Genomic DNA, 20133 nt, shown 5'->3' on the forward strand with positions numbered 1-20133 from the left:
CTTTTAAGAAGAAAGTCTGTAGCTGATTTCTGTGAAGTGCCTAGTATGATGTTTGCATCTAAATGACATTTAAAAATACAATAATTAAAAAAATCTTCACTGGAGAAATAAGGGGAACTCAAGAGACTGCTGGTACAAGAAAACCCCATAGAGATAATAAGAGATTGGAGACTACAGTCATGGCAGAGATGGAGGATTCTAAGCAGAAAACTTACGGTGTAAAATCCTAATTTTCTGTGAACAGCATGAAGGCTTTCACTCTGAAAGCCCAAATTACAGACTAGTTTTGCAGATAGCTTTGAAGTGTTTAAAACTGATTATATAAATAGAAATGACAGGAGTATAAAAATGTAAAGGTACTAATAGGAATAGCAGATGTCTCTACAGGCAAGGTATTGTACCATATGTAGTAATTATTGGTTAATTCAGCAGATCCCTGGGAGTTCATATATATAATTACAACTTTTGACTGTATCTTCATTAGAACTGGATAGGCAACCTCTAGGCTTCAGTTCATACTGTCTGAAGCAGACTTGTATCATCTTTGTTCTCAGCACAACCCATATGTGTGACTTACACTTCAAGCAGGACTATGAATCATAAAATCATAGAATCATAAAATAGTTTTCATTGGAAAGAACCTTTAAAGATCATCTCTTCAACACCCTCTACCATAGACAGGGACATCTTTTACTGGATCATGTTGCTCAAAGACCTATCCAACCTAACCTGTAACATTTCCAATGATGGGGCAGCCACAGCTGAGCAATCTGTTGCAGTGTCTCACCAAAAACCATTAATTTCTTCCTTATATGCAATTAAAATTACTCTCTTTCAGTTTAAAATCATTGCTCCTTGTCATGTCGCTGCAGACCCTGGTTTGGTGTCACCCACATGCTGATGTGACAGGTCCCAGTGTCTGTCATTAATAAAGATTTAGAAAAGTACCAGTCCCATTCCTCTGAGGGAGAACGCTTGCTCCTGATCTCCATTTGGACACTGAGCCATTGACTGCAACCCTTTGGATGCGGCCATCCAGCCAGTTCCTTATCCATCAAATAGTCCATCCATCAAACCCATATCTCTCCAATTAAGCAATAAGGATGTTGTGGGGCATCTTGTCAAAGGTCTTGCAGAAGTCAAGATAGAAGACATCAGTTGCTCTTCCCTTATCCATCAACACAGTCACTGCATTGTAGAAGGCAAAAAAACTAGTCAGGGAATTATGGACTTTATGAAGTTCATAAAGCTTTTAATTTTTAATTTCAGGTAATATAATGATGGAAAACAGAAATAATCCCATTTTTAGGGAGGAAAATAAAAAGACGAAAAGCAGGATAGAGCTAAGCCTGGATCAGAGTTGTATAAGAGCTTTCTGGGCCCTTGCATGAAAACCGATGAGCCTTCAGCAGAGAACATGGGCATCAGCTAATCTGATCATCATGTTTCCAGCTTATCTGTCTGGTAAAATCCAGTTAATTGCATTACATGTTAAACAGCAGGCATTCCCATCTCAAAGTAACATTCTTCTTTAATGATGCAATTCTGCCTTGTTAATGTTATTCTTAGGTAGATCCATCAGATGTTTGATGCGTGGGAAGCTCTGATAATTGGAGTAGCTACAGGGCTTGCTTTCAAGTCTTATAGTAGGTACACATGTCAGGGTTACCAGCAGTGTCACCTCTACATCATTGTGACCCAGGCCTACCAGGAGGTGTATATTTTTCTATTCTGGACACCTTTGATACTCAGAAGAATTAGCAGTGGAGCTAACAAGTCAAGAGTAGCTCTCCATTTAAATCCCACAGAGGGATGGGAAAATCATACATGGCTAAGGCCTAGCTGGATTGTGTGGATCTCTCAGAAGCTGTCATTGCTGTTACTAACCTGTGTGAAATATTCCCTTCTAACTCCATCTTTTGGAACTTTGGAATGTAGCGCAGTCAACACTGTCTCTGTTGAGGCATGACATGTCTCTTTGAGGACCAAATAAGAGAAAGATTTTACAATTGACTGGCACCCAAATCTGAAGCCAAAAACATAAGTAGCTTTACTTTGTGTTCAACACATACTAAATGTGGTGTAATTAACTGAACTGTGGTGTTCACAGAGTCTCAAAATGACAAACCAGCTCAGGTTGGAGGGGATCTGGAAAGATCATCTGATCCACCCTTTCATGGGAAAATTACCTTAGATGAGATTATGTTATTTAATTATGGTAGAAAGCCCCAAAGAATTCCTGGTAGAACAGAAAGCAAATCCTGCCTTGTCGTGGTAAAGGTGTGCAGTCTTTATTAGATCCTGCCTCTGATTTAAAATCATTTTTCTTTTGAACAGAAGTCTGACCCTTGGAGTAGCATAAATCAAAATGTGAATAGATTGCTTAGCATGGAGATCTGTGTGGCAACTATCTGCTCCTGTCATTAAAGAGGAGGCTGGAAATTACACAATACTGAGGAATAACTTGAAGGCTTTGTCACAAGGACCTATCTCAGTTGCCTGAAATGTGTGCTTGGAAATGTTTCTTCTTTTGCCATGTATTTGATAATCCCTACGTTGTACAGTAAAGTCTCATTTCTGTCACACAAAGTACATGCAAGTAAGATGTTTGTTTCTATATCTATAAGTTCTATTTCTGCAGCACTTGTATTGCACACCAGAAAAAACAGAAAGAATAGTGAATACATGGGAGATAAACCTCTTCTTAGGACTACAGTCAATAGAAATACCTCTTATTGTGTGCCCTAAGACTTGTCATGTTAGAAGATAACCAACTCTTGCTGAAAGAAACAAAATAGTTTGACTTCAAAGAAAGCAAAGGCAGAAGCAACTTCTGTAAGTCTGTTCCAAAATATCCACTGACTGCAAATTCAGCAGGTTAGTTTTATTTATTTAAGGTAAAAGTCTTGCATGTATTAAAGAAAGATCCACCATCTGTGCTGCATAAATCACTGTCTTGGCTATGTCCTTGATTAATAAGACCTTGGTCTATTTACCTGTCTAGACCTTGTGTGGGAAGAACAGCCTTTACTATGCTGATGATAGGAAGGTTCAGTTTCAGGTAAGAAGAGATTTCCACAACATGGCCTGAGTATGGGACCAGAAGGAGATTATAGCTTGTTTTTCAGCTCTCCCACCTTTGAAAGACTGTTATAGCCTTATGCCTAGTGAAGGAAAGAAAACTCATTTCCCCTATAGCCCAAATGGAAGAGGGACTAAACATGATTCCTGTGCAGCCAGCATGCAGAGTCAGCTCCACCAGGATTACTGATTTATTTTTTTTATTTTTTTTTTTTCTTGAGAGCTTTGTATAATTTTTGTGCAGGCTGCTTTGCAATGGAAAGCTCTGTAGAGCATATGACATCTGCTGACCCAACAGTGCTATTTGCTTACTTTGATTCTGCAAAACCAGCTTGCCAAGAGGGCAAATTCAAAATACAAAAGTTACAAAGAAAAACTTTTTTCCTGTCTCCTTCTCCTGCATTGTACAATATTAAATGCACTGAATTGCAAGTACTCATTCTGAATGAGAAATGGTTCCCCACATCTTCCATCCACTTCCCTAATGCACCCTCTAATGCAGCACCTTTTGCTCTTGCCATACAGCTTTTGCAGTATCACCCAGAAGGCTTCACAATTTGTGTGTTTTCTAACCCCCTGAATTGGAGCAAACTGCATTTGAAGACACTGAAAACAGCCAGTGGTGAAGAGTCATCTCTACTGGGCCATGCTCCCTGGCCCAAGCTGTAGCAGTGGCAGTTCTCTTGGAAGCTTCAGCCCCATTGACAGCTACAGAGGAGGTTGGGAAGGGCTTTTGCTTTCACTGATCCTACACTCACCACCAAAGACACAACAGGTGACCATATTAACCAGCCAGGAAACATGGAGGAAGACCAGAAAGACCATCCTTGCAATGATTTCCTAATTCAAGTGCTTTGAAAAGGATAAATGGAATGAAAAATATTTTGATGTTTTTATTTTTATTTTGTTTTTTTGTTTGTTTGTTTTCTGGAGTGTATTCTCTATGTAATGAAAAATTTTCCCACAATTCATTATCCACCCAGGCACAGTAACTATGATAACAAATCACAATTCAAGGTCTTTTCTAAAAGCTTCTGTGGGCAAGCTGTTCTGAAATCATTACAGACTCTAACCCCACATCAATATAAATAACTCACAGATGAATATTCATCTCTCAGCTCACAGTTCTGTGTGCCTGGTGTAATGCTTAATGAAATTCACATAACCATGCCCCCAGAGTGTGGAAAACAGTCAAAAAGCCAGAGCACAGAACAGAAATGCTTATGTTCAAGGCTGGAACATTCATAATTTCAAGAAAATATTTTTCATTCTGGAGATTAAATGAATTTTTACCATGTGCACGTACACTCTTAAAAGGTCAGTGCACATAAAAGAATTTCTGTATTTTTTAGATGCTAAAAAACCCACCTTTGTTCTTTTTCAAGATGATTAAAAAGTAGGAAAATAGAAAAGCAGGTATTCTTTGAAAGTTATACTTCAGGTTTATGAATATATTTTTTCATAGAAATGTGATATAAAAGGGAGTGAGCACATAATTCAACTAGTTTCCAAGAAAATCTAAATAATAATGTTTTTTTCTTAAAATTAGTCTCAGATGAAACATAACCTCTGAATTAATGAGTACATCACTTTAGGATTTCTGCTGTAAAAAACAACAAATAAAAACCAAACAAGAAAATCCTTCCATTCTAAACCATTCCCCAAATATATTTTTTTGTTGAACGCTGTCAATGTCATCCTTCCTGCTGGCTTTATTTGCCAGATTTCTAAGACAAAACTGCTCAGTAGTTGTTAGAATAGTTTCAGCTATATTGATATCTCAGATATGTTGTTATATTTACTTTAAGAAAAAAAAAAAAAAAAAAAAGCTTGAAATGGTCTTTCTGCCTTAAAGCATCATGATGTAATAAATCTCATGAATATTCTTATCCTAATGACCACATCTAAAAAGGACCTGATAGACTGCAATCTAAAAATGTCTGGTTTTCTCCAGCAATTACATGGGAAAAGAAGAAAAAAAACATGAATGAATCAAACAAAACTAGAACTTCCCCCCCCAAAAAAACCCCCCACAAACCTAAAACAAACCCCAACCACCAAATCAAAGAAGCCTGAGCAACCACAAGCTCTTGTGTTTTAGATGTTTATATGGACTGTACTCTGCACTCAGTTTGACAAGACCCTGAATGGACATCACTGTAAAGAAGATTTCAGCTCCTTGATGGACCTAACTCACCTCTGATTTTTCATTTTAATCCTCTTCCAAAAGTGTCCACCCTATAGAAGGAATGATGGGGCAGGATGTGTTAGCCTATACTCCCATAAACTGAAGCTGCCTGAGAAAGTCATGGTGAGTACAAACACGCCCTTGCACCCTGTTTTGGAGCACAAGCTGGGAGGTCTATACAGCATCTCACGGTGGGGGTTTCACTTGCCCACTCACCTGGCACTGCTGTCTGCACAACACTGAACTGCATCGTGGAGGACCTTTGTCTGCCCATAGACCTTTTTTTGCTGCTGTAAACAACAGAGTGGGGATGTTAAAATGTATTTCCATCCCTCTGGTGGCTGTTGTGAAACTAAGCTAATTTTTAACATAAAAAGCACTATCAAATATTTATTATTTTTAATGACTGCAAAGTAATAATGTAGTAAATAACACATTTATGCAGAAGAAAATGCAATAAATTAGGTACTAATGATCTGGATTCCTCAATTAAAGCTATAGGTGGGATATTTCCATTACCTTGTTTTTGACAATGTCCACAGTGTATTATCAAAATTCTGATTATTAATGGCACCTTTTATATGTCTAGAAAATAAAAATATAGAAAATCCTCATGGTGTGGTGCCCATTGGTCTTTAAATTTCATCTCTTATTGGGAAAAGGAGAAGACAGTGAGTTACAGTTGCTGCAGCTTATCATGAAGGTGATGATGATTGACATTATGATGTGCCTTCACAGGCACACTTGAAATCCATATTGAGGGCACTGGGTAAATTTAATTCTTCAGAGTGATAAAATATAATCCTGGACTATATGTGTGATTTTGTTGAATATGCTGAATTTCAAACGGACTAGAGATATTCTGAGAGTTCATAATTTATATGCAAATGTAATCTTAAATGTAATCCTTGACTGTACATCTTTAAACCCAGCTTTTCAAAGATGTGCAAGAACACTCCTAAAGGCATGGCATTCTGCAGTTAACTGACATCAGAAGGAAACAGATATTTTGTTTCAATTGAGTTTCCTGGGTGTTACATTTGGGAAACTCTATTGAAACAGGATATTTACAAGGGCTCTTCAGCCCACAGATGTTCTGAAACAGGATCTGTGACTCACCGAACAATTCACAAATCCAGGCTTCTCCTCCTGTGATTAAATCTGCTCTTTTTAGGTATGGAGCAGAGTCTCAGGAAATCTAGGAACTGGGCAGCTAAGGCTCCCGTGCTCCAGCTGTGTTCATCTGTGCTCAGTCCTGCACTTCTCACTTCAGCACATTATGAGCACATGTGTGTGAAGACATAACAATGTATCTCCTGATTCAAAATTACTTTAGAGTCATATCTCAAAGGGGGAAAGTTGTTTTGCAATAAGGGACTAGAGTGATGGATTTGGTTGATGTTTGGTAAATTTGTTCAGAAATGTGTGCATCACTGTAAAACTCATAGCAACTAGCAGCTTTACTTGACACTTGGAGGTGGCTGAGTCACCATCCCTGGCTGTGTTTTAGGGTCGTTTGGATGTGGTGTTGGTGGATATGGTTTAGGGGAGAAGTTTGTAGACTAGGGATGATGGTTGGACTTGGTGATCCCAAGGGTCTATTCCAACCTGAATAGTTCTAAGACTCTATGACTCTACGATTCTAGCTCTGCCTTTTTTCTCTTGATAGTGCTAGACATATAATTCATTACCTTAAAATAAATAAATAAATGAAAAATTAATCGTTACCAGTAGAGAAAATAGGTATCACCCAAAGGTAAGACTTGTCTTGATTTGATTCATTTATGACAAACACTTGTGTTAAGTGAACATGAATTCTCCTTTGAAAGCAGTAATTTTGTGAACTGAACAGAATCCCAGGGCTGATAGGAGCTGCAGACATCCTGCTAGGTTACAGTTGTAGAAATGCTCATTTTCAGTGCCTCTTATCCGGACAGTGCAACTTTCAGAGGCATTTGTGCCTTCTGGACCCAGACACATACAATTGTATAAATAGCTCCAAGGTAGACTAAGGAGATTAATGGATTTTTAAAAGGGAATCTGACAGGGTTTTTTTTTGTGGGTTTTGTTTGTTTTTTGTGTTTTGTTTGTTTGTTTGTTTTTTGGGGAAAGAAAACTTTTTCTCCAAAATAACAGAAAATAAGAGGAATTTTACAACTATGTTAGTTATGTTAATTCAAGTACTTCTTAAAATAGGACTGTTACCTCTGCTATTCAGGCACCTGGATGTAGGGCAATTTTTTTTCTCTCTTGCCAACATAAGCTCAGTTTTATATTACAGAGAGGTTGGGTAGGTCCTAAAAGTCTATTTTGAGATATACAAGCCAGGAATTTCACAGCAGGCTAGCACCCTCCTTTCTTGATGTCCCAGCAGAGTCTGAGACCACAGTAGTTTGTACAAGGTAAGAATAATCTCCTTGAAAACAAAAGAACAAAAGTAAAGAAAAGAAAGTGTTCAGTGCAAGCGATCCTTGTCCCTCATCAGGCAGCAGGGAAGAGTTTAAACTTTTATCCAAACTGTTGTTTCTCAGTGAATTTCCATCAGTTAGAACCTTCTGGGTTTAAGTGACCATGTTCCACTCTCAAAATACCTTCATGCAGCAGATGCTGCTCTAATCATAACTTTCCCACATCTACCTGACTTCAACAAACGGAACCTACTCATTAGCCTGTGCCACTGTTTCCCACTAGGCAACTACATACTAATATCCCTCTGTCCTGATCTGAGATCTTTGCTCATAAAATGCATGATGAAGGGAATCTGTAAATAACAATATGTGACTAGTGGAGTACACATAATCATATTGTCTGGTGAAAATAAATTATGGGAAAGAATACAGATTATTTCAGCCAAAGATGGTTCTTAATTACATTTATAATTTGACCACTTCATGCACATACAAAATACACCAAATGAAAAGAAGCAGATAATGCCCCCCAAATATACAAAGAAGCATTTTAAATAACATTGCATACGAGCACATTTGTGCATATCCTTCCAAAATACATTGTCACTCTTTCTCTTCTTCCATAGATGCCATAGCACTCTGAACAAGACCTTGTAGTTCTGAATTCTCACAGGCACTGCAGCCATGAAAGTTGTAAGATGTGAGCTAGAATATTAAATTTTAAAAGGTAAATAAAAATTTAATGTAATTCTCCACATGTAACCGCTAAAAATACACTTCTGTATTAAATCAGGAATCCTGATTTGCATATCACATGATTTCCACCCGAAATCTCAGAGTGAGTTTCAAAGTTATATTTGGTCCATCAGGCTGAGCTGCTGTTATTCCTTTCTAATAGTCCATTAATGGTACCTTTGGCACTAGATACTAGAAAATGAATTGGAAAAAGGAAAATATAACTCCCATTACTGTTGAAAAGAAGTGTACTACATAATTGATAGGAAAATTATTTCAGTGCTGTTTGAACAGTTTTCCATTAAGGATGCCAGCAAGGGTTATATAGAGGATTAAATAAAAATCAGGGATTCTTGTTCTATGTATGTTCTCTCTGCTGCAGCCTTCAGTGTAAGCACTTTCTGTATTACTGTAAACAGAGCATCCTAACTGCACCTAAGTTCCATTACTTCCGACACAGAAAAGTGAATTTATCCAGGCTTCTGTATCAGATCAAAGCTAACAACTGCAAGAATTCCTGCAGGGCTGCACATAGTGTCCAGTCTAAACTCTTAAGAAAGGCATTCTAGCTAAACAAAGTGCAAACCCTCAGATAAACTGGTTTCCTGAACACAACTGGCTCACAAAAAGGTTTATGTGCCATTATACTGACACAAGATGAAACCCTGTTTTCCTCCTATTCTGGTTTCTGACAGAGTGCCCACAGGCAGCTCTCAAACACTGGGACAGTCTCTGTTCCCAGAGGAGCAGAGCAAAGCTTGCAGGTCCTGACAAAGAACTGCGAGATCCTCTCATGCACAGCCTGCCTGGAAAACACTGGGTCAGCATTGATTGCTGCCTTTGTTAGCACAGCAAACCTAGCAAATATCTGTTATCTAGGCTGTTATTTCCTACTAAGATGCAATTCTGTTTTCCTGATTAGAAATTGCAGCTTGACATGAACTTCTTTGTGGCTGGTAAATCCATTATATACTTTCTTGGTGGCATTAAATCTGTATCAGCTTGGCGATTTCCCCTACTGGCATCATGTTCTCATTCTAGGAGTTAACTCATTTGTGAATAATTGGTGTTTACAACTTCCCTATTTAATTTTCAGTTGAAAAAAAAAACATTAGTTTCTATGCATTTTATGCATCTGGTTTCTTGCACTTAAAAAGAGATTTTTTAAATTTTATTTTATTTTTTTTTCCCCTAAGTAAATCTTGAAAGACCTAGATCATAAGTGACTTAATTCTTTGATCTCTTCTCCTGGCATCACACACAAGAACAGTAAAGCATCCCTTTTGACCAGAGATCACATAGAAGGAAAAGATTTACCTGGATCAGACACTGAGACCATAGAACAGCTGCACAGTGCTGTTCTTGTTTTTAATATACATCCCAAATTTTTATGACTGCGTTTTCCCCCAAAAGTGTGTTAACAGTATAAAACATTGCTCACTTTATATGCTGTTTTTTTCAGTATACATGTCTTCCATCACTGCCTTCTAAATCAGTGGATTTAGTACGTGGAAACTAGAAGTGTGTGCTGAAAACAAAGCAGCTCTTTGTTACACACATTTCTTCAGAAAATAGGTGGTAAAACCGGATTTTGCTTTGTTTGGCCACAAGAGGGCACTCCCTTAATTCGTGTCAATACTAAGTCAATGTCTATGACTAGTGACAGGATAGAATCGCTTTCTACCTAAACCATTAATCCAGCTTTTTCTATAGATAAATAGAAGAATTTCATTCTGTTTGTGTTCTCGGCATGCATTTGACTTACATCAAGTTACTAGGCGGTATTACTTAGCTGTGAGAGCTCACTGGGCTTTGTAAATGACTGATAAGACAAAAAACAAAACAAAACAAAACAGTGGGAAGAAAGCAGGATTTCCCTTCATTGTCTTTAGAAATAGCAGAACATTGCATTAACACAACAAATTGTTCTCAGTGATGAACTCAGACAGGTCACAATCAAAAGGAAAGATCTTAAGACGTGCCACTTTCAGAAGCATGAGAAATTTGTGAACTGAAGAAAAGATGTGTTACATTTTTCATCTGTTTACGAATACTTCGCTATTTTAATTTGCTTAAATATGCCATCATGTGCAACAATATACAGCGCAAGCACAGTCCACACAGGAAACTGATTCAAGCACTCAGAGTCTGAAGGTTGTCACATTCCCCATAATGCAAAATTCTGATTGCATTGATCTACTCAGAATCAGATAGTTAGGAAGATTTTGTTTAAAATGCTTCTAAACAGTCATCATGAGTGTAGAGTATAACTTACTATAGCATTTTTGTTTGCAGTCCTGATATTTTATATATATAAACCTGTGTTGTTTACCAAAACCAAGACTGATTTCTCCCTCTTACTTAAGTCCAAATAAAATGTCACCCAGAAAGTGTGGATGGATTTTTTCCATCAGGAGTCAACTATGTTCCTGGGCAATCGGTAATGCTCTGGCCTGATCCTTGCCTTCTTTTCCTGTGGGTTGGCATATTTCCACTTGGATGGAGACATTTTCAGCTTTTTTCTCTTCTTATCTGTACACCACACTTTTTCACAGTATTCTTCAACCCTCTGGAAGTTGCTGTAACCTATTAACTGGAGAAATTCCTTGTACCATGGCTTTGATGCCTGAGGTATACTGCTCTGCATCGGGCATGGCATTTTGTGAGGTATCTCCTCCTCATAGTCTTTATTGAACATTTCATCTACGCGTTCTTCCTCAACTATTTCCAGAGTGATTTTCCTGACAGTGTGAACAATGCTGTGTTCCACTGTCTGACAAAAATAGGTCCCTGCATCCAATCGATGCAGCTTCAGAAATAAGAGGCCAAGGTCCATTTTGATTATTCTGTCATCTGTCTTCACCTGAAAAACAAATTGATGCAGTTGTAGAGCACAAGCCTTTACTATTACATTAAATTAGTGCAATTACTTCTGTATTACATTTTCATTCATATAATATTACATTTTCAGAGGAAGATTAGAGAACCACGATCCTTTAATTAATAGTTTTTAGGAAACAATAATATTTACTTGAAGTAGAGAAGAGAGAGAGCTGTGAAAAGAAAGCTGTCTAGAGAATCTGGCAAGCATGGAAGAACAGATAGTGAAGCAGATAGTTTCCTGTTTTCCCAGCATGGATTAGTCACTTGTGGCTCAATCTCAGAAAGAAATAAGGTTGAAACATGCAAATAAACTACTGGATGTTAAAAAAAATGGACATTTGCCAGCTGACCTGCAATAAATGTCCCTCTGAATTCTCTTATATATTGACAAAGGTTTTTGAGGAGGCACTCATAAGTATTTGTATATCTAACTACAGGACCATTGTGATCTCAAACTCAGTTTGTTGTCTGAGTTCCCCCTACAGACCCTGAGAGCTAGGCTATTAACTTTGAGGCACTCACAGATACCAGTAAGCAGGGAGCCCTGAGCTGTCTAATCCAAGCAACAGAAGTGCCGAGGAGAATGGAATCCTCATTTTTCCGTTTAACACTAAGGTGCTGATACTAAGCAGAAGAGAAGCACAGGGTGATGAACGGATTGAGAGCAGCCTTGAAAAGAAGGACTTAGGAAGAAGAATTAGATGTGAGCCAGCAATGTGCACACACAGCCTAGAAAGCCAACTGTGTCCTGGGCTGCATCACAGGAAGCATGGCCAGCAGGTACAAGGTTGTCACACTTTACTCTGCTCTCATGAGACCCCACCTGCAGTACTGCATCCTGCTCTGGGGTCCTCAGTACAAGAAAGACATGGGCCTGTTTCAAAGGGTCCAGAGGAAGGACACAAATGATCAGAGGGCTGGAGCAGCTCTCCTGTGAAGGCAGACTGAGGACATTTGGGTTGTTCAGCTTGGAGAAGGCTTGGGGGAGACCTTGTGGTGGCCCCTGTTTTCTAAACAGGGGTTTAGAAAAAAGATGGAGAGAGATTTTTTTATGAGGTCCTGTAGTGATAGGATAGGGGCAATGATTTTAAACTGAAAAAGGGTAGATTTCAATTGGATATAAGGAATAATTATTTTTTTATGGTGCAGATGGTGAGATGCTGGAAGAGTTTGGCCACAGAGCTTGTGGCTGTTGTATCACTTGGAGTGTTCAAGGTCATGTTGGACAGTGCTTAGAGCAACCTGACCTAGTGAAAGATGTCTTTTCCCATTGTGAGGGGGTCTGGACTAGATGATTTTTAAAGGTCCCTTCCAACCCAAACTGTTCCGTGATTCTATGAATTTTATTATTCTACTTCTCTGCTTTCATTTGTCTTTTTCTAACAAATATATATTTTTTTTTCATGAAAAATGGAATAACTTTTAGGGAGAAATGTTAAAACAAATTCATCCTTGTAATATAAAGACATACTAGAAGTTTAAAGTTTGTTCAAATTTACACCCCTGGTGTCCAGTATCCGAGCTACTGGGTCTAATAGGATGCACATATAGTAGGATAACCTCTCCACCTCACAGTTCAGTACCTTCTGTGTAAGACCTGAATTATAGTAATATTTTGAGAATGATTATGCATAGATAAGGATCTTTCAGCTACATACATGAGGAAATACTATGTGAAAAACCATGCAGAGATTTGGGATTTGGACAAAACTTCAGGCAAGTGTGCCTGAAATGGAGCTGGCATTCATCTTTATTTATTTTAGATATTCAAAGAAGAGTGTGGCATCCTTGGTTATTTTTGTACTCACTGGTTTACTAGTCATTTTTTACCCATCCAAAGGGAGCTGAGTTTAGCATGAGGTGATACCACTAGCTGTAACTGCAACACCATCTAGTCTCACTTCAAAGGCAGCCTCCATTGACAAGCTTCTGGGTAGATCTCTTGCTTATAAATTCTAGAGATCACATTTGCAGCAGAGCCTAAGCAGTAAGGCAACCATCCTTACCCTTTGGTTGCCTGAGGCTTTTCTCCCTACATCCTTCTGCACTCTAAGTGGGGACAGCTACACTGATGTGTATCAGAGAGATATTGAGGAATACATCTAGTAACACTTATGAAGCACTTTCATCATAGGGAAATACACGTAAAAGAGGCAAAGAATCCACCAACATCCATTTTCAGAAGGTTCTGTAATGTGATGGTGAGACAGCAAGAATGAATAGATGTTAGGCTCGACTAACATTGGGAGCAGTATGTACACATTTCACCTTTGTGCTAACATACCAAGAGAAGTGGTGGATATTCTTTTGTTTAAAGATCTTAATTCAAGTTTCATTAAATATCTAACAACTGTGTTCAAGATGCTGAATGCAAATGTCAGATGAAATCCTCAGGTCTATTAATTCAAGATGGCACATGGACATAATGGTTTTCCCTGGCGCACATGTACATCTCAGCAACTGATGACAGGCCTTTCAGTGAAGACTTAATATTCCCAATAGTGGGCTCTTTTAGTTTAAAAGCTATTGTATAAGAATATTTACCTCTTCCTTCTTTGTTTCATGTGCTCGTTGAACAAACCAGATTACTTTTGCTTGTAAGGTCCGAGGGGTGCACTCCAGAAGGGTGCTGTTGTACTCTATTCCATAAACAAGTCGCTCCTCAGTCTTCTCCAGGACTTCACCTGGAAGGAAAAATGTTGTAAAAATATATGTTACTGCCAATACTTGTTACACTCTTTATTCAGGGTCTATTTACTTTTAAGAGTGAAGTTTCATTCAGATCCAACCAGACAGTTACTGAAAAGTACTGCCTGGTAAAGGTCTGACCTGCTAAGTGATTATTCCCATAATCCCAGACTGTCACAGGATCTAGCCATAAGATAAATGGACCCAATCATGCCTTGATTCAGCTAAGAATATATACAGAGGACAGATAGCTTCTCACATTGCTAACTGCTTGTGCCTGGTTCTTATGAATAGTTCATCTATTTCATTTTCAGTCAGTGAAATCAGAGGATTTTACATATGCTTAAGCATAATAAATAATTAAATGTTTTTATGGCTAAAAATAAGAGCACGTAGCCTTTTGCAGAATGAAACTCTTAAAAACTATAAATATGCTAGCAATTTTATGCATAAGCATGTTATATAATGTAAAATGAATACATTGTTTTGGCCCAAGGATGGTAATAAAAACAAGGTGAATGAAATTAATCAAAACTCAATTCTGCTTCTCCATCCAGTAAAACATCTGGAGAAAGATAAGCTAGATGTTACACTGGAGGAGTTCAATTGCCTCATTAATGAAATAATTTTATTCCATAATAGTGATACATATTCTTGAGACCAATCATCTTTATGTCCCTAAAAATACAGAGTGATATCATTGTGCTTTCTCTGTTGTATTTCAAACTTAACAAACAATTATTATTTCACATTTTAAGTATTCCACATTTGAGCATACTTTTCCAGAATCTAGTACATCTTCCAGTGGACTTCAGTCTTAAAGAAGGCATAATTTAAAATACCTTTTCTCTGGCTATCTAAAAGAAGCATTTTAATTTTATTTTTTTTCTTCCATAAATATATTTAGTGTTATCCTGGAAAATACTGAGGTTGTCCAGGCAACTGTTTTCTGCTGGTTTTGCCATTCCCAATACCAATGTTTGAAATTATCACTTTTTAAGGTTTAGACAACAGCATTAGACACAATAAGCCATCTTTTTTTTTTAAGGATAATTCCTGAAAATTATAATAAATACACATTTGTGTTCTGACATGTCATTGTTCATGTCTGTGCTATGGAGCACCTTCAGTTCTGGCTGAGTGTCCTGGCAATATTTCATTTTTTTTCCCAGGATGCAGCCGTTTGGGTTTTTTTTGTCCCTTTCCAATCTTTTCACTTGTATTTCTGTTGGAAGCCTTTGAGACGTGTTAGCCACATCCATATTCTGAATGACAGGGCTGCAGGGACTACTCAGATAGTACAGACCTGACTTTCCATCAAAAGAAAGTCGTTCTTTAACCTGGATGACATGGACTTATCCCTGTGAGTCTTGCAACTTGCAATAGGAATATGCCAGTAAATTCAGGTGAGATCATGGCCTGGCTCATACTCCTGGCAAAGTCTGTGCTTTCTGCTCCAGGCATTTGCTAGCGATTTGTAAATGTGTGTGTAGATTACCGATGAACTGCTGGCCAAAGCACTGCTGTGCTGCATTTCCATGGCGAACATCTTGTCTGCGGAAACGTCTGGAGGGGAAAAAATGGAATTGTTTGAGACAACATGTTTAGCTTACAGATTGTTTGGTTTATGCTAAAGAGGCATTCATTAAAAACATAAGGCGTTAAATTTCATTCTTAAAAAGTTAGCATTGTTATGAGAAGTGCTTATTTGTGCAGCAGTATATTCTCTGTATTCAACCTAAAGGGAATCTCATGTCTGAAAAAAAGAAACGCATTTGTCTGGGGAAGAGGCAAAACTACCTATCCAGTTTTTATATAACTACACTGATGTTATAAATACTAAACCAAGATCCTCAGAACCAGCTGGGCAGCATTCAGTGCTAAGAAGAGTCAAAGGGACCTTTAGCCTGCCTCTGGGTTCTCCTTCTCTGGAACACATGGAAATATATATATATTTAGTTTAAAACAATATGCCATGTGTGTGAATGGTAGTTCCTTTAGCTTTCTCATGTTATGTTTTTTTCACTTGGGACTCTCAAAGAGCAGATCAAATACTTCATTTTATTACATCTGTGCAGCAAACAGTCGTTAAAGAATTTTTTTCTCAAAAGGGAAACAGACACCTTCATGATTTGCCAATGCCTACAAACTTGTCAGAAACTTTTGGGTGACCTGCAAGGGTATGTGGAACCTCTCTTGCTGTGTCTCAAACAACTCAGGATGGAGTCCTGTGTTAGGCAAGCATGAACAGTGTAGACAGGATGGCAGGCTACCCTGCTCCCTCGTTCCTCTCTGGCTTGCCTCTGTTCAATTTCCAGCCGCAGCTCTGCACACGTGCCAACCACCCGGGCTCTTGGAAGAAACCCCAGCCCCCTTCCAGAAACCTCTGGAACGTCAGACTGTGCAGCTGCTGAGTCCAGAACCTTCCAGAATTACAAACTGCACAAATGCAGAAGCTCAACTGCATGTTGCTGCCCTGAGGGAGGTATCTGGGGGACAGGACATTATAAAAGGGGTGAAAGCACCACCCACTTGCCGACCCACCACTCACAGACCAGGACCTGAGGCTGGAGGCTGGCAGAGCCAAACAATATGCTAAAATAGACATTGCTGGAATGAAGGGTGGTGTTACATCTGCTCTATCTCCTCATCTGTCTTTCTATCTTTTCTTCTTTTCTTTTCTTTTCTTTTCTTTTCTTTTCTTTTCTTTTCTTTTCTTTTCTTTTCTTTTTTTTTTTTTTCTTTTTTTTTTTTCTTTTCTTCTTTTTTTTTTTTTTTTTTTCTTTTTTTTTCTTTCTTTTTTTTCTTTTTTTTTTTTTTTTTCTCTTTTTTTTTCTTTTCTTTTCTTTTTTTTCTTTTTTTTTTTTTCTTTCTTCTTCTTTTTTTTTTCTTTCTTTTTCTTTTCTTTTCTTTTTTTCTTTTTTTCTTTCTTCTTTTTCTTTTCTTTTTATCTCTTTTCTTTCTTTTTTCTCTTCTTTTCTCTTTTTTTTTTTTTTTTTTTTTTTCTTCTTTTTTTTTTTTTTTTTCTTTTTCTTCTTTCTTTTTCTTTTCTTTTCTTCTTTTTTTCTCTTTTTCTCTTTTTTTCTTTCCTTTTTTTTCTTTTTTTTTTTTTCTTCTTTTCTTTTTTTCTTCTTTCTTTTTTATCTTTTTCTTTTTTTTTCTTTCTTCTTTTTCTCTTTCTTTCTCTCTCTCTTTCTTTATCTTTTTTTCTCTCGTTCTCTCTCTCTCTTTCTCTCTTTCTCTCTCTTTCTCTCTTTCTCTCTCTTTCTCTCTCTTCCTCTCTTTCTCTCTCTTTCTCTCTCTTCCTCTCTTTCTCTCTTTCTCTCCTTTCCTCTTACTAGTTAAAGGGTCACCAAATCCTAGCCATTTGGTCCATTCACAGGTTACTATGAATTAGCATCTAAGTGGTAAGCTCTTAATGAAGCATTTGCTGTGGCTTCTTTTTTCACCAAGCACTGCTGCCAAAGTGGAACTCACGACTTTTTGGGGTATAAAAGATTCACCTCCCTCGAAAACCACTGAGTGGGATGAGACAAAACTGAGCTGGTGGCAGAACTGTGATCAGCACCTGGGAGCCCTCCCTGGCTGTGACCTGGAGATAGGGTGATTGTTTTTGAGAGAAAAAATATTCTGAGTTTTGGGCTTTGTGTTTTTATGTACATTTACAGAAAAATTACAAAAATCTTAATTTTATGGTGCATTCCCAGAACTGTGCCTTTATCTATTTTTCTTTTTTTTATTTCTTTTTTTGTTGTTGTTGTTGTTGGTGTTTTGTTGTTGTTGTTGTTGTTGTTTTTTAATCTGAGTATCCTGATATATAAAATTATGATTGCTTACAGGGGAAACAAAAGAGCTTATGGGAATGTTTTATCTTGCCAGATGTAGTATTTCCAACAACATGAAATACAGTTATACTAAGGATACCTTTCCTAGATTTGCATAAAGAGTAATTCTACACACTATTACCAAAGCCATACATAACAGATTAACAGAAATATGGAATGCAGCAAACACTACACAGCAGGTATTTGTACAGTATGAATTATATATGATAGAAACAAGCAAAGCCAAGCAGTTTTGTTATTCTCTGCATTTACTACTCAAATAATGCTTTTTTCCAGTCCTATGTGAACAAAAAAGGCAGAATTTTTTATAGGCTCAAATTGAATTTACTGCAACTACATAGATTTACACTATTTAAAGATCTTCCCTGTGGCTGTTACTCATATTTCTAAACTGATAGTAGACAGTGATTAGTTTCCGGGTTCTGCCACCCATATGGACTTTTGAACCAGTGGTGCTGTTGTGGTTTGAGAGGACCAGGATAAAAATTTTCAAAGGCCAAACTGATCTGGGACAGCCCAGGACCCCCCGGCTGCCGCCGGCCTGAGGTGATGGTGGTTACCATGGGGGGCAGCTGTGCCTGTGGGGAGGAGAGGGTGGGTCGAGTGACCCACATGGACCAATCAAAGTGCTCCTGCCCATGGGCTCAGTATGAAACGGAGCTTCAGGGAGCCCAAGCTCTAGCCTCTCTGCCTAGTGTGCTTTGAGTGTACTTGTTTGTAATTTGCTGTTGTTGCATCCTGTTTTCTGTCTGGAGAAGTGCATTGTTCATCAAGACAGGTTGCCTTTGCCTGCCTTCCTGAGTAGGACCAATGTGGCTGCTCCAAGGTTTTTTTGTGGACTCTTGCCAGGACCCTGGACTCAGGGACTATTCTGGTTGGGAAGTAATTACCATCTGAGGAGTTCAGGTTCCATATGTATGTATTTGTATGCCATTCACCATTATTATTATTCTTCCTTTTTTTCATTTCATTAAACCTATTCTAGTGGGATTTTTTATTAGCTTTAAATCTCTCTCCGTTATTTCTCTTTTCTCTTCCTCTGGGAGGGTAATGGGAGGATAACAGCATCTGTCACCTGGTTATTGACCAAAACCATGACATGAACCAAGAGGACAGCTTTATCTTGAGGGTAGTAGGGTAGTAGGCTACTGCAATAGCTTGCCTAGAGAGGTTGTGGAAGCCCTCTCCATGGGGCTGTTGAAGGCCAGGTTGGATGAGGCTTTGTGCAGCCTGGTCTAGTGTGAGGTGTCCCTGCTCATAGCAGGGAGGTTGGAACTTGATGATCTTTAAGGTCCCTTCCAACCTTAACCATTCTACGATTCTAACCTTTACTGATACTTAGCGCAGAACCATTGTTTTGCCATTGTTGTTTCAGGGGAATCTGCAAATTCACTGGGGACAGTATGGGGCTTTTTAGGCAGAAATGTGAAAAATACATGCATGTTACAAAAAAGCCGCAGAGATTCTGAGACAGCAACAGGGCTTTGTCATGCCCTGGGAGTTCTCATTGTAATATACAGATGCTGCAGCCAAGCCTTCTGATATCTTTGCAAAGTGTCATTGCTGCCATTAGCTTTGCATATCTGTGTATACAGGTTAGTCTGAAGAGACATTCTCTTGCAGAAATATACACAAATACTATAGACATTAGCCTTGGAAAAAAACAAACAAGAAAACCCCTCTGCCATCATGCCCAGAAGCCCTATCTAGCAGGAACAGGACTGCTAACAGGTATGTACTATTTATGTTTCAGTTCCTCAAGATCATTGCTGAGCTATAAAAATCCTAGTTGTGTAAGACAGGATACTTCTTCAGTTGTTCAAACTGTTCACTAAAAAAACGTTTGATGGAATTTTGCAGTTATGTGTGCAGACTGGGGAAGATACATTTGCCCATGCTTTGCTATTTCTTTTAAGAGAAGGGAAAATGGGGAGAGATACTGAAAGAGGGAGATGCTGAGAAAGAAATGTAATTCACAAATATTGACATAAGCCTGGTATTATTTTTTCTGAATTTCATTCAGAATTCCATGAATAATAGAATACCAGTCAAATAATGAGATAAATTAATATAAGAACAATTTTCAGTGACTAGCAAGTGTACTGAATATATGGAAATGTCTTTTGCAATTTATATCATCATGAATTTGGATTTCAGTCTGCCACTCTGTGCTTTTTGGGAACTTAGGAGAAATTATCTGCAAGAAAGCAATGCAGTTGTTATCATAACCACTATCCTCCTTATGTTTCCTTATTAGTTACCAAGGATAATTGAGGTACAGTTGAAATGGCTCAGGAAAAAAAAG

General features: G+C 38.1%; 1 protein-coding gene across 1 annotated transcript in view; it reads right to left on the minus strand.

Moving 5' to 3' along the window:
- Nucleotides 1–8156: 8156 nt before the first annotated feature.
- Nucleotides 8157–20133, minus strand: part of SEMA3E (semaphorin 3E) — a 143578-nt gene continuing 131601 nt past the window's right edge. The window contains exons 15-17 of the mRNA XM_051644194.1: nucleotides 15482–15549; nucleotides 13840–13979; nucleotides 8157–11275 (exon numbers count right to left, since the gene is read on the minus strand). Coding sequence (XP_051500154.1) covers nucleotides 10823–11275; nucleotides 13840–13979; nucleotides 15482–15549 — 661 coding nt within the window. The 3' untranslated portion in view covers nucleotides 8157–10822. The remainder of the gene's footprint in view (nucleotides 11276–13839; nucleotides 13980–15481; nucleotides 15550–20133) is intronic.

This window comes from Apus apus, chromosome 1, assembly GCF_020740795.1.
Source record: "Apus apus isolate bApuApu2 chromosome 1, bApuApu2.pri.cur, whole genome shotgun sequence".
NCBI lineage: Eukaryota > Metazoa > Chordata > Aves > Apodiformes > Apodidae > Apus > Apus apus.